General features: G+C 32.6%; 1 protein-coding gene across 5 annotated transcripts in view; it reads right to left on the bottom strand.

Moving 5' to 3' along the window:
* Nucleotides 1-13,574, bottom strand: part of LOC118199801 (uncharacterized) — a 145,658-nt gene that overhangs the window by 30,283 nt on the left and 101,801 nt on the right. For 4 of the 5 annotated variants that reach the window (XM_085812057.1, XM_035371663.2, XM_035371661.2 and 1 more), the window contains exons 16-17: nucleotides 12,750-12,834; nucleotides 8,301-8,368 (exon numbers count right to left, since the gene is read on the bottom strand). In XM_085812057.1, the coding sequence (XP_085668183.1) occupies nucleotides 8,301-8,368; nucleotides 12,750-12,834 (153 nt within the window). The remainder of the gene's footprint in view (nucleotides 1-8,300; nucleotides 8,369-12,749; nucleotides 12,835-13,574) is intronic. The other variant, XM_035371662.2, reaches the window with a different exon arrangement.

Below are 13,574 nucleotides of genomic sequence, written 5' to 3'. Positions count from 1 at the left end.
CTGGTCGGGACTTCGACGATTCCGGATAATAGATCATCAATTTAAATCTGGTAAGATGGCATGCAGAAATTATACAATTAAAAATATGAAATCATAATTTATGAAATAAAGAACAATTATGATCTAAAGGGTATCAAATTTACAAAAAAAAAAAAAAAAGCTTAATATTTATTTGTTTACTTTATTAAACATTTCTTTCAAGCTAAGTTGTTTAAGATGCTTCCACAAAAAATTCAAAAAGTTCCTTTTTCTTTTTTCTTGTGTCATATATAGTGGACTTTCCAATGCCATACTCCCAGCATAATTTGGAGACGAATATGCCTTTATCCACTTTTTGCAGCAATTCCACTTTTTGTTTAATGGACAACGAAACATGGTTTCTTTTGTAGATCCTCTGGCAACTTTTTTCAACATAAACGAAAGTTCAAGCTGAGTTTTTATAAAATTGCTGTTATGATAACAGTCTTCAAAAAATAATAAGCTAGATCAAATTAGAAGATCAGGGAGCAGCGCAGTCTGCTATTGAAATGCCTTAGAATCAGTAAACATAATTTTACCCTAGCTTAATAGTGTCTGTTGTACATTATTGGCTGTGTATAACAAGTTTGGCGAAGAAAGCCAAGTTGTTTCGCTAAATTATGTCTTGCTTCTATTGCGTACTAAATTAAGCCTGAACTGTATTAGTTATTTACTATACCTACATTTATTTCTTGCGCATGCTTCAAACTAATCCGAGTCCTGAATAAATAAACTCCCACATATACTTAAGGCTTTATCTAGGGCCGGCGCTCGATACCACCTGGTGCAGTCTCTACGGGTCCTAAGTTCAGCTACAAAAAGCTTTCTTAAGTTCTAAATTTTCACCGTGCCTAAACTTTGGATCCCAGTGCTTTCCCTAAATCATAAAAACCTTTCATCCCTTTATTTTGCCGCTCCGTGCTTTCCCTAAATTCCAAAAATTTCGTCTTTCCTAAATTCTGCCATCCTGTGTCGACATATTCTGCTGCCGCTTCTGGGTTTACGGTGAATAACATAGCAATTATTAGTCCAAAGGGGATTTGACCCTCAAGGACTATTGTTTTTGTTTTGCGATTTTGCGTTGAATCACTATAAATGTCCGTTTCACTTTTCAAACTGTTGCCACCAAATTTTATAGTCCTGCATTATATTTGAAGAAATTAAATAATGGTAAATCTGCATAAATGTATGTATATTTCTCGCATTGTGATAAAACAACGGTACATACAGCCATCGAATTTTGAATGACGCAATCCTATAGCAAATATGGGTATGTGGAAGCCCACATTTCAGATTTGGAATTTTATTTTCGATTTCATATTTTGTAAAACTTTAACGAATTTTTGAGTAACGAACTCAAAGATTTGAAAGCGAGCAATAGCAACAATCTACCGGGGGAGGGGGGACCTTTTTATCTCCAGCATGTGGAACTGTCTATCAGAAATTCTAAAGATAGGCTCATTTTAAAATTATTTTGCAACATTGCTATTGAACTGAAATTTATGGTTTAAGTGTGAAGAACATGATATTTAAAAATAACACACAAAACGTTAAAAAAAAGCCCCTTTGGACGTAATTTAAAATCTGAAACCTTTCAGATTTTCTTAATTTTTTTCTTAATTAAAATAGCACTAAATGTAATCTTTTGGCCTATGAGTTTCATTAACAAAATCTATTTTTAGCATATGAAAAGAAATTTTTGTTGAATTTTTCCTCGTCAACATTTCTTAGAGCATTTAAAAATCTATAATCATCACCATGCAGTCCCGGATCTAATGGGGGGGGGGGGCAGGCCGAGGTTCTTGCCCAGGGCGGCAAATTCAAATATAATGCTGGATCGTTTTGGTATGTTGTTCGCTAAAACAGCTCTCTAATTTTAGTACAATGTTAATAGTTTTAAGGCCAAGTTTAAAAAACCTCTTTTAAGAAGATTTATAATTAAATACTAAGAACCCTTTTAAAGGAACATGAGTTAAAATAAAGTTAAGTACAGCCAATTACAACTATAAGGTCAGAAAGAGGCCAATAGAGGGACTCCAGGCGTCACTGATAGAATCAGACTGACCTTATCAGTAACATCTGGAGCTGGAGTCCCTATATCATTTGCTGTCTGGGCCAGGTGTATTCAAATAAGAAATAGAATGATAGCTTGTTGAAGAAGTCGTCTGGTTCCCATAGCAACGTCTGCTGGAAAATGGAGAAGCATTGTAACTATTTTTTAAGAGCTTACCCCAAAAATTAACCTTGGGCCATCCTGGACAAATGAAATAATTCAAATTAATATTTGTCGAGTATATACAAGACACAGGCATTATGTCTTCAAGATGAAGCAAAGCATTTAGATTTTTTTGCAGCTAGTCACCAACTTAGGCTCACCTTTGGTTTGACTCGGAACAGCAGATCGCATTTTGGATTTTAAAGCTAGATTTACTACTTTCATTTTTTTTTTTTTTCAGTTTTCAGGTCTCTTCTGTAATCCTTTTTTTTAAAGATATGCTTGCTTTTAATAGCCAGCACTATATTTAACAAGATGCAACCCTTTATTTAGGACTGTTCAGTGTAATTATGTCAATTCTTAGTTATTAAGGCAAATTCATTGTGAATTTCATTTAGATTAAAAGAAATCATCTGCGCGCCAAGGGGGAGAAAAGCAGAATGCAGAAAACGAGACAACGACCAAACAGAGAAAACAAATTTCAGCTAAGATGAAAAGATAACTTCATGGAAGAAGCAAATCGTCAGATCCTGCCGCAGTTCCAATTATGCTGAGATTCTAGAGGATATTAATATTTCTTGCAATTTGCACAACCAACAGTCTACAAGTCAGCATTTGAAAGAACAACCTTCTTCATCGACATCAAACGAATAGCTGGAGGACGTGAAACCATGATATAAAGATCTCTTCATTTAGTTGGGGCGGCCCAGAGGCGTAGCTGAGGTTTTCAGTGCCCGGGGACATCTAAAGATTTTGCGCCCCTTTCTGTGTTTCAAGAATGGAAAGCATTTCATTCTGAAATGTGTATCATCAATTTGGCGCCCCCTGGATGCTGCGCCCGGGGATGGATGTTCCCCCTTGCACCCACCCTAGCTATGCCACTGGGGCGGGCAGCAGAAAGACGAAAAGCTAAAAATTATTGATTTGTTGGACGCATGCAATTGCCTGGTCATAGAAAAAAATGAACGGTCACCAACAATCTTTCTTAAGCAGTCAATCAGTATTATTAGCCGGTAATCATCCGGTAAAACGTAAACCTCAATCCCATTAAACGTGATGTCAGATATTTGACATGTAATACAGAACATTAGTAAGTACTGAAAAGCTTAGATCTTGGTTTACATATTCAAAATTACATTCATATAACAAAAATGCAATTTTTTGTACACCATACAAGATTTATTAGAAACGTGGTACTGCCGTTACACCATACAACAGGATTCATTAATTGGAGAAAAGTTTTAGCAAGATTAACTGAGCGTGAAGTGTCTGGAATCCACAGAGGTGCATGATTAAGTGGAAAATTCGAGTACAGTAAATGAAATCGTGGTGAGGCATCGATCACGACATTGAGCAACTTATTCATACAAAGAAAGAAAAATAGCGAAAAATTCTATATACAGTCACAGATGCGGTACTATATCTTTCAACAAACTGTCGTTCTTTTCTTGGGTCTGATGAAATCCCATGTAGCGTGTTCACAAAGTGTCCTTGACCTAGCGAAGGAAATTCACTTACCAAGCATAATTCAACTCTTAAGTACCAGTCAAAGCACCTAACAAAGGGAAAGGAATCATATTTACCCGATATGTGTCTCACACAGAAAAAAATGAACCAGGTGACTCAATACATATAAATGTGCGGTGATTGTGTGAGATAAAGTAAAATTTAATTGATTTCAAAGAAGTTGGTGGAAAGATAGGAGAATGTATTTCTGAACGCATTGTAGAAAATTAGTGTCTTAATTGACACTTGATGGTTTAGATATTGGGCAATGTCAGTGTCAGTCTTACGAAAACGGGTCTAATATGGCTGGCATTTCTAAAACAGTACAAGCTAGAATTAGAGAAATGATAAAGCTGGAGGAATTTGTGCCATGTTTGGCTCACTCCTCGTACTATATCAGTATGCAGTGTCAGGATGCATTCTGCTTCTTCATGCCTGAAAGCAGTTAATCTATTTGAGATTACTCAGAAAATACTTCACTTTTTTGTTGGATGCACTACTCGATGGTATATTATGAAAAAATGTACAAAATACAACTTAAAAGGAAGCAGCCAGACGAAATGGTCGGAAAAATATGTGGCTGTGAAAGTCCTTCTAATGAATTTACCGGAAATATTCAAATATTTAAAAGAAATTAAAGATATTTCTCTTGATGCAGAATCAAAGCATGAGATAAGACATCTGATACATGCTGTGAAAAATTTGAATTTACTATCAACCTGAAAATTTCAGCTAATATTTTTCCAGAGTTCAATCGAGTATATAGAAATTCAAAAGGAATTCCTCTTCCGCGTTCTGTGTAGTTGACGAAAGAACTGACTAAAACTGAGGAATTATAAAGACAGAAAAATCCTATGGAATATTGGATACAATACAGCAGCCAAAAAAATTGCAGTTGAGTCTATTCTGACAAAGAAAGAATTCCAAAGCACAAAAAGCAATCTGATGAACTGTTTTAGGACAAATCACGAATACTTCAACCTGTTCAGATCAAAGTTTCAGCAAATTAAAACATATTGAAAATTATCTACGATCATTGGTGAGCAAGGATCGTTTATCAAGTCTCGCGATTCTGGCAACTGAAAATCAAACCGCAGATCAAATTATGACGATTCCATGCACTTATTTGCAGAACAAAAGGCTTATAGAATAAAGTTTTAATTTTAGTTACTAATTTTGTGATATTTTAATAGTGTTAAGGCAGGTAAGAACTTAAAATTACTTATGAAATAATAAGTATGAAAAACAAGACAGGAAGCACGAATAATCTCAGTAATAGCCATATTCTGTATAATCGTTACAGAATACTTCCTCTCGGCAATAACCCATATTTTGTAAGCAATGTCCCCATTAGTGGCTGAGCAATAAAAGACGCTAAGCACTAGTAGTTCGGTCCGAGGGTCAAGTATAGGTGAATGGGCTGGCTGTAGGAGCATTTCCGTGATCTTCCCCGTGTAACATAGATACAAGCCAGTTTCCCTTACAAAGTTTTTTCCACGGGATATTCCTCCTTTTTCACACAGAGCTTAATGGTGAAACGCATAGTAAATAATCAGACAAATGTCCTCAGCAGTGGCCGAGTGATTAAGACCGCTGTATACTGGTAGTTTGACCTTGCCTGGATTCAAACCCAGGTGAACGGGCTGGCTACATGGTTTGTTTTCGTGGCTTTTCTCATGTGTAATGTGAATACGAACGAGTTTCCTTTAAACATTCCTCCACAAAAGCACTTCTCCTCTAAGCAGATACGAGTCAGTTTGCCTTAAAAAATATTTCCACAAGGCATTCCACCTTTTCCATGCAGTGCCTAATGGCGAAACACATAGCAAATAATGAAACAAATGTCCTGAGCAGTGGCCGAGTGATTAAGACCGCTGAATACTGGTAGTTCAACCTTGCCTGGGTTCAAACCCAGAAAAACGGGCTGGCTGCATGGTTTCTTTTCGTGAATTTCCTCATGTGTAACGTGAATATGAGCCAGTTTCCTTTAAAAAATTCCTCCACGAAAGCATCTCTCTTCTAAGCAGGTAGCCCTTTTGTCTGGTAGCCCTCCTGTAACCAGTAATGCAATAATACGGAACAGTGAGAAGCTTAGGGGATGCCCATTGTCCCTAGAACAGAAAACAAATGGTGGCGAGGACTGGAGGGTTAGAAGCACTCAGAATTAGAGTTAGGATTAGGCTTGAATCTAAAAGTAAACTCACCAGAAAGGCGATTCTCCTGGGAGGGGACGATTTTCTAATTATGTAACTTTGGTACGTATTTTTACTTTATAGCCAAAAAAAAGGCACATGAAGAATTTAGTATAAAATAGAGTTTATGTTTTTACCGAAAATCCTAACTATTTCTGTATTTATTAAAAAAATTAAAACTTTTTAGAGAAACTTAAAGGATGATGGGTGAGGGCTGCAGTTTTAGCTTTTGCCCCAGATCATAAAAATCAAAAATTCGGTGCTGTCACCATGTGTAATGTTAGCATAAAAGGTTGCCATACTCTTGTTATTCAATTACTAATATAAACAAGAGCAATGGCCACCATCAAATTAGGCTTAGCGTCACGTAAACAATTTTAAAATTGCTGATGATTCTAAAAATATTGCACACAGATTTACTAAAGGCATAAAATCCTTAACTGGAAGATAAAAACAATATAATTCAATCATTTTTAAAGAAAAAAATGTACAATTTACAAACATATAAGAGTAAAGAAACTGAGATCACTGAGCTGGGTAATAGAGTGGATATATTTATAAATATATTTATATACGTTTGGCGCAGCCAATTGAAACCAAAATACGAGATGCACATCTACATGCTATGGTAGTCTTATATACAAAATTTCAACGTTCTGAGGCTACTCGTTTTTGAGTTATGCGAGATACGTACGTACATACGTTCGTACAGACACCACGAAAAATTCTCTTCAGAATTCATTTTAAAGCAGTTTTTTAGTTTTTTTGGAGGAAAAGAGTCTTTTATTCTGTCCTTACGTACAGATATCACACAAAAACATTGTTAAATTGCATTCGAAAGCAGTCAAAGTGGATATTTTCGTTGAAATATGCTGCCTGAAGCTTTTCGCGATTACAATACTTCCTTTTTACTTCATACAAGGAAGTAAAAAAGTTTAGACATCACAACATGAGTTATTACTGAAGCTGTATTGATAAACATGCGGTGATGAAAGCAAAATACAATAAATAATGACTCGCCAGGTCGGCGTCAGAGGTATAAAGTAGGTGAATATTTTGGTTTGAGATGTATGCCAAGGACTTACTCAGCTACGGAGCCAAATTATTAATCTCATTAATTTATGCTTACATTATTGTTTTTCCATAACGAGGTATTTTATTTAGTGCCTAAGTGAAATTAAGAATCAGAATTTTTAATTGAAAATCTCAACATGTTTTATTATGGAAGGGAAAATCAAATGCGCATGCATAAAGCAATAATAAAAAAAAAATATGTTTGTGGCTTTGAGGTCCGGATTTTAGATCATTCTGGATAATGGGCATCCGGATTTTGAACTTTGTACTGTATCTTTTATACGTGTAACAAAAATTTACAATACTTTCCTTTAAATATTAAAAAATTATACATCCATGTAAATTTTGTCATGATATGTGATTTCTTTTAGAGTATCAAATGTGAATATATATGCTGACATTTTGAAAAGGTAGTTGTGAGCTTTATTTCTTTAAATAATGATAAAAGTAATGTTCTATACTTAAAATTAACAAAATTTTATAAAGTAAAATGCAGATATTTACCAATCAGCAACATAACATATATTAAGTTAAAAAATATAATTTTTTTATGGCTTCTAAGAGTAGAAACTCTAATTAGTCAAATATAATTTATGCTCTAATTAATTTTGAAAAATCCATACTCTAAAAAGCAAAATTTATGGAAATATTTCAGAATGAATAGGGTTACTTTTCCAGGTATATCCTTAACATAAACATTTTTTTTGGGGGGGAGGATTCAAGAACTTGCTGCAAAAGAAAATAGTTTTGTTTTCACAATTGATAATTTTGTCCCGAGTAAAATAAGCCATCATTAAATTTACAGATGACTCCTATTTCCAATGAACATGTTTATTGATCATTCATGTTAAGAGTAAATCTTAGATGTAAAGACGCAGAACATTTTGTTTTTAATTAACTAAACCACAATACATATTTTATAAATTAGAACATTTCCTCTCTCTCTTTTTATACTGATTAACTCCCTATTCATGTTTAAAACTGATTTTCTATAATTATGTACTTTATTTTATAATTTTAATTACAAGGAGTAGGATTAATACATTTAAAGAAATAAAGCCAGCAGAACAATATTTTTCAGATACCCTGTTTATATGCATAAAATCTTATACACAAGTTCTTAATTTCCTATATTATTCAGCTGCCTATACATTTAAAACAAAGATCATGAAGTCAAATTAAAAAAAAAAAAAAAAACTTTGCTTTTTTAGACAATGAATAATTTAAAAACAATGTTGGGAAAAAATAAATAAATACATTTACATAAAAATAAATAATATATATTTATTAAATACCTCATGTTCAATTATATACTCTGGACTAAACGTTTTCTGACAAAACTCGCATGGTATCAGCACTTCATCTAAAAAACATTAAAAAGAAAAATTACATTAAAAATTATGCTAATGTGAAATTAATTTGTAAAATTAACTACTTAATTCTCAGTATAATTTACTATAACCATATCAGAACCAATCCTTAAGACTTGAAAAAGGTGATATATTGTTTTCACTTGGTTTTAGATAATTTACAAATTGGCTATTTCATAATTAGCATATACTTTAGAAAATATATTGTTATTAGCATATTTTTAAGTTTGAATGAATACACTACATAATATACAAATGCAATTTTCAAATCATAGCAACATAATATGGTCCAAAAACAGCTTGAAACAATTTTTGCTCTCTTCAAATGGAACTTAACACTAAATTACATATTTCTACGTAATCAGAAATAAACAAAACACCCTGTAAAAGTTTTTCAAATGTGGGAACAGAATACTCCTCACAGACATAGAACTATTTTCTGAAATTTTCACAGCCTCTTTTCAAAAAAGGAAAGTGATTACTCTTCATATCTTCTATGATTGCAAAGTCCTAAATGCGCTAAAACAGGGCCTGTATTAGTAAAAAAACTGAATTAACTAAAAATTATTTGCAAGAGATAGTTGCATAAACATGTCAAAACTTGTCTTTATACCAGTTTTAGTTAGAAACAGGGTTCATAGCCATATTTTAGTTAAAAAAATAAGCACCTATAAGCACTTTTCAAGCACATTTTAAGAAAAAAATAAGCACCTGTCTAATTACATTATACACAACTGCACAACCTTAAAAATTAGTAATTTAAAATATGAGAAATGCAGTATTTATTAAGAGAGCCTCAACCATGGAAAATAATTACTTTTTTTAAATTTTAAATAACAGTTCAATTTACAGAACTAGTTTACAATGAGAGAAAAAAAACTATGCAGAACTAAACTATATTACAAGATTTAATGATGAAATTTCAGTTCAAAATAGAGAAAATAAATAATAATAAGGCATATTTATTGTATTTGCTTGGAACCTAATAATAAATACAATTTATTTTTCCACTCATATTGATATTTAAATAATTTAAATCTAAATTCTGAACATTTTTTAAATTTTCGTTATATATCAGTTTTATCTTAACAGATATTGCAAGCAAAGTAATTTAAGTAAAAAAGAGGAACATTTCTGAAATCAGAAGACAGAAATTTGCTTCATGCAGTCATCTTTAATAGTAAAAGCTTAACTAACCAGCATACTTGGAAATTGACGAATATTCAGACAGTCGAGTGTAACTTCAAAAAGAGGAGCGGAGGGGGGGAGTAGACTGTAGCCGCTCTTTAGATTTTTCCGCTAAATAAGTGCTTTTGACATTTCGATATGTGCATCATATAAAAATAAACCAATGGAACTGAAAAATATTCTGCTTAGCAAGCACAGTAAAACTCTTTTAAGTGTTCATAAACAAATCTCGGACAGAACATCAAAATTAATTATCTCTGCAAAATATTGCAAATGTTATTGTGCAATACATGTGCCGTAATTCTTCCCTACGTGATATTACGCAATCGGAATCAACAGCTGCCGGTATTGGGAGTATAAAGAACTAAATAACTGGGGTGCTTTTAATTCTAATTTTCAACAAACGGCGTTAAATTTCCGGAATAGAATCATTCTTCACTTGGGTTGGTAGACTGTAGAACTTTTAGTCCTATTCAATCCAGATTGGAAACTGGAGGAAAAAAAAAAAAAAAAAAAAAAGTCTTTTGCTTGTTTTGCAGCGAACTGTAACAGTTTCAATACTCGAGATTTTGCGGAGAAAGGGGAGAACCTCCCAATCTTCGTACTGTATGATGTATTGGCCAAAAAATTACATTATTCTGACTATTCGATTACTTTCCCTTTATTTAAGCCATTCCAAATATTATTCCTTAGAAAGCTAATCTGGTTTAAAACACAACCATTTTTGGAAGTTTACTATATTTCAGCAGTTACTGCAACTATGTTATTATAAACATTCATACATATGCTCATAATATAAGCATAATGATCATAATAAACACGAATATGAACTGACCAAGCAGAATGAGAATGCAAATTATTAAGATCTTGATAGAAATTCAAACGTGTTTCGTATTTGGGAGGGTGGAAAAGAATGCCGAATGTACCGGAATTTTATACTGCTTTCGCAATTCTTTGACCAACGACGGGCACCTGTCCGTACTCTTCGTGCACACCAAAGGTTATGTTAATGCAGAGAGAGGGGGAAAAGCTATTTCCGGGAGTATGATTCACCATCTGACATTCCATATTAGGAAGAAAAGTTGCTTATTTAGCTTCGGCTTTGGTACGGGGAAAAATAGCGCGTTCATTAAAAAAAAAAAAAAAGCACTAAAAGCAAAAAATAAGCACTAAAAACAAAAAATAAGGGCTTTAAAGAAAAAGTAAGCACCTATAAGGGCCTTTATATTTCATTTTCAAATATAAGGACTTATAAGCACTTATAAGGACTGCTACAAATCCTGTAGAAAACTGAAACAGACTAAACAATATTTGGAAGTGATAGGTGCATAAACATGTGAAGACATGTCTTTGGCCAACAGCATTGCTTAGAACAGAATTCTTAGAACTCTGGAAACACCTCATGTGTACTTAGCCTACACAACTTTATAATAATCTTCATATTATAAATGATGAACTAAAGTGTTCACTGTAATTGTCCCTTTCCAGCCACATATTCAATTCAATTGTCATAAAATGTCTATTTACGTGATAAACATAATTCTTAAATCACCAGACCAGATAGCTCTTCTACAGAGATTCCCTGTTCATCTACATCTGTGTAATATACAATGACTACATTAATATATATTACAACTAAAACAGTTTTGTACTAACCATATATATACCATTAAAAAATTAAAATGTAAGGAAGGACTATTAACAATCCTACACCTTGTTCAAACATTGTGTTTCGTCCTTGCTATGCATATGCAAATCAAAAGCAGAAATTAAATTAAATATAAATTCCCCAAATTTAGCATACTCATATGCATATCAAGAATTTCCTTACATGTAAAGTAATTTAAATTATTTGGGACGAGAAACCTTATTAAAATGCAAATATACTTTTAGAACAAAACGTAAGTATCGTATCAATGAGATGAGCATAACATAATATAATTCAATCCAGTCCATATCATTGTTGGTGGAATATCGCAGAAGACTCACAACGTTTCGGGCTCCTGATGCATCTGCCCAAATGGCGCCTGACATGGACATGTCCAAAACAATGATAAAGGGACCTAAATTGGTAAGAATTGGTAAGGGAGTGACCAATTGCCACAAGGAAGAAAAACGAAATCCAAATAAAAGCTGCAGACCAGGAGAAGCAAGTGTTGGTGAGTAGCAAGTCCTAATAGTTGTGAGGTGAGTGGGTAAACAACAGCAAATATAAAAATACAATTTAATACATTCAAACAAATAAGAAATAAAATACATATGATACATAAGTGAAAACATATGTAGAATATATATACAAAGTGTATTGATTACATAGGAAAGTTACAGTCACAAAAAAGGGCTGTTAAAGCTCATTTTTGTGAGCTTTCACCAGAGCTTTCACCACTAAAGCTTATATAGTTCTGTCCTCAGTGAGAATCATATAGTCAAATATTTTTCCATATGCAGGTATTTTAATGCTTTACTGAAAAAATTCTCGTTAACTTTATGAAGAAAGGTTTTTGACTCTTTCGATTTTAAGGTCCCGATGGAGCGTACCATTGGAAACATAAAAGTGGGCATTCGTCATAAGCCTTAAAAACTTATTTTGCATAACTTGAAGCTTATTCATATCATTCTTAGAAATTGCCACCTAAGCAGGGGAGGCATATGAAAAAATGGGTCGAATTATTGCTGTGTGCAGATGTCTTTTCCGCAGCAAGTTCAATTTTGAGAACTTACCAAGTAGTAGCATAAGGCATTTCATGCCTGCAATAAATTTCCTTTTGACATTTTTAATGTGCTCAGTTCAGGTGAATTTATGACTAATAATTACACCTAAGTAGCTTGCTTTTTTCATGATGGGAACCTCCATATCAAAAAGTGTAAGTCTGATCTCTAGTGGTGCTCTGGTAGTTTTCTTTCTGATGATTAGTAGATTTGACTTTGAGGAGTTGATATATATATATATATATATATATATATATATTACATATGCTAAAGAACAATCTGAGAAAAATTTTTAGACTGCTTTGTACTAACAAAACGTATATCATATATAATATATCACACATAATAAAAAAAACAAATTGAATTTTAATATATGTTATAATTAAAATAACATTATATAATAAAACAAATAATAAATTATACATAACACTGAAATATTAAAATTAAAAAAATATACTAAAATTTAAAAGTGATAACCTTTAAAGGTTTTGCATATATGTTTACTTGGATTTGGTTCAATAAATGTATCTGGTACTTTACTTTCAGGCAAAGAATTCTTCTTCTATGAAGGGGAAAATAATACATAAATAAATAGTTTTAAAATTTTAACAATTTAAAATCAAAATTACTATAAAAATTTCTACAAATATTTGAAAATACTGCATTTTTCTATTTTTTTAATTTGTTTCAATGTAAACCTTAGCTATCAATATAAGGCTTCAATGTAAATTTTAGCTATAAATAATATTTATGTTTCAATATAAATTTTAGCTGTAAACAATATTTATGTTTAAATGTAAACCTTAGTATGAATATAATTCTCAGCTACACCAGTAGCACTGAATATTGTCATTTAGAGAACCTGTCAAAATATTACAAACAGATTTTCAGATTCTTTTTATTAGATCTTGTATGTGCAAAAGCTTAGGAAATCTGGAATTTCCTTGACCTTCCTCGACTTCTACCCCAGAGATTTTATGCTAATTTACAGATGAATACAGGTAAATGATTACCATTCTTCATTCTTCAGATTCAGTCAAATTTTTAGTTGACTGGATTAGAGATAGCTGCTTGAGTGCTTACTTTATACTACTTCACTTTCATCACAGACTTCAACTAAGGAAAAAAAAAAAAAAAAACTGAAGAGGGTGTTAATTTTTCCATGAGTGAGAGAATTAATCTTTTCTGTTCATTTTATCCAATGAATTCAGGAAAGTAAGACTTTCACTGGTAAAGAGCACATGTGTTTATAGCAGTTTTTCAGGATGCTTTTACTGTTTGTGTGCTGTGCACTATGAAAAG

Source organism: Stegodyphus dumicola, chromosome 2, assembly GCF_044657685.1.
Source record: "Stegodyphus dumicola isolate Sdum_Otavi_A_Nest chromosome 2, ASM4465768v1".
NCBI lineage: Eukaryota > Metazoa > Arthropoda > Arachnida > Araneae > Eresidae > Stegodyphus > Stegodyphus dumicola.
The sequence above is the reverse complement of the archived record's forward strand: the minus strand, read 5'-3'. Positions and strand labels throughout refer to the sequence as shown.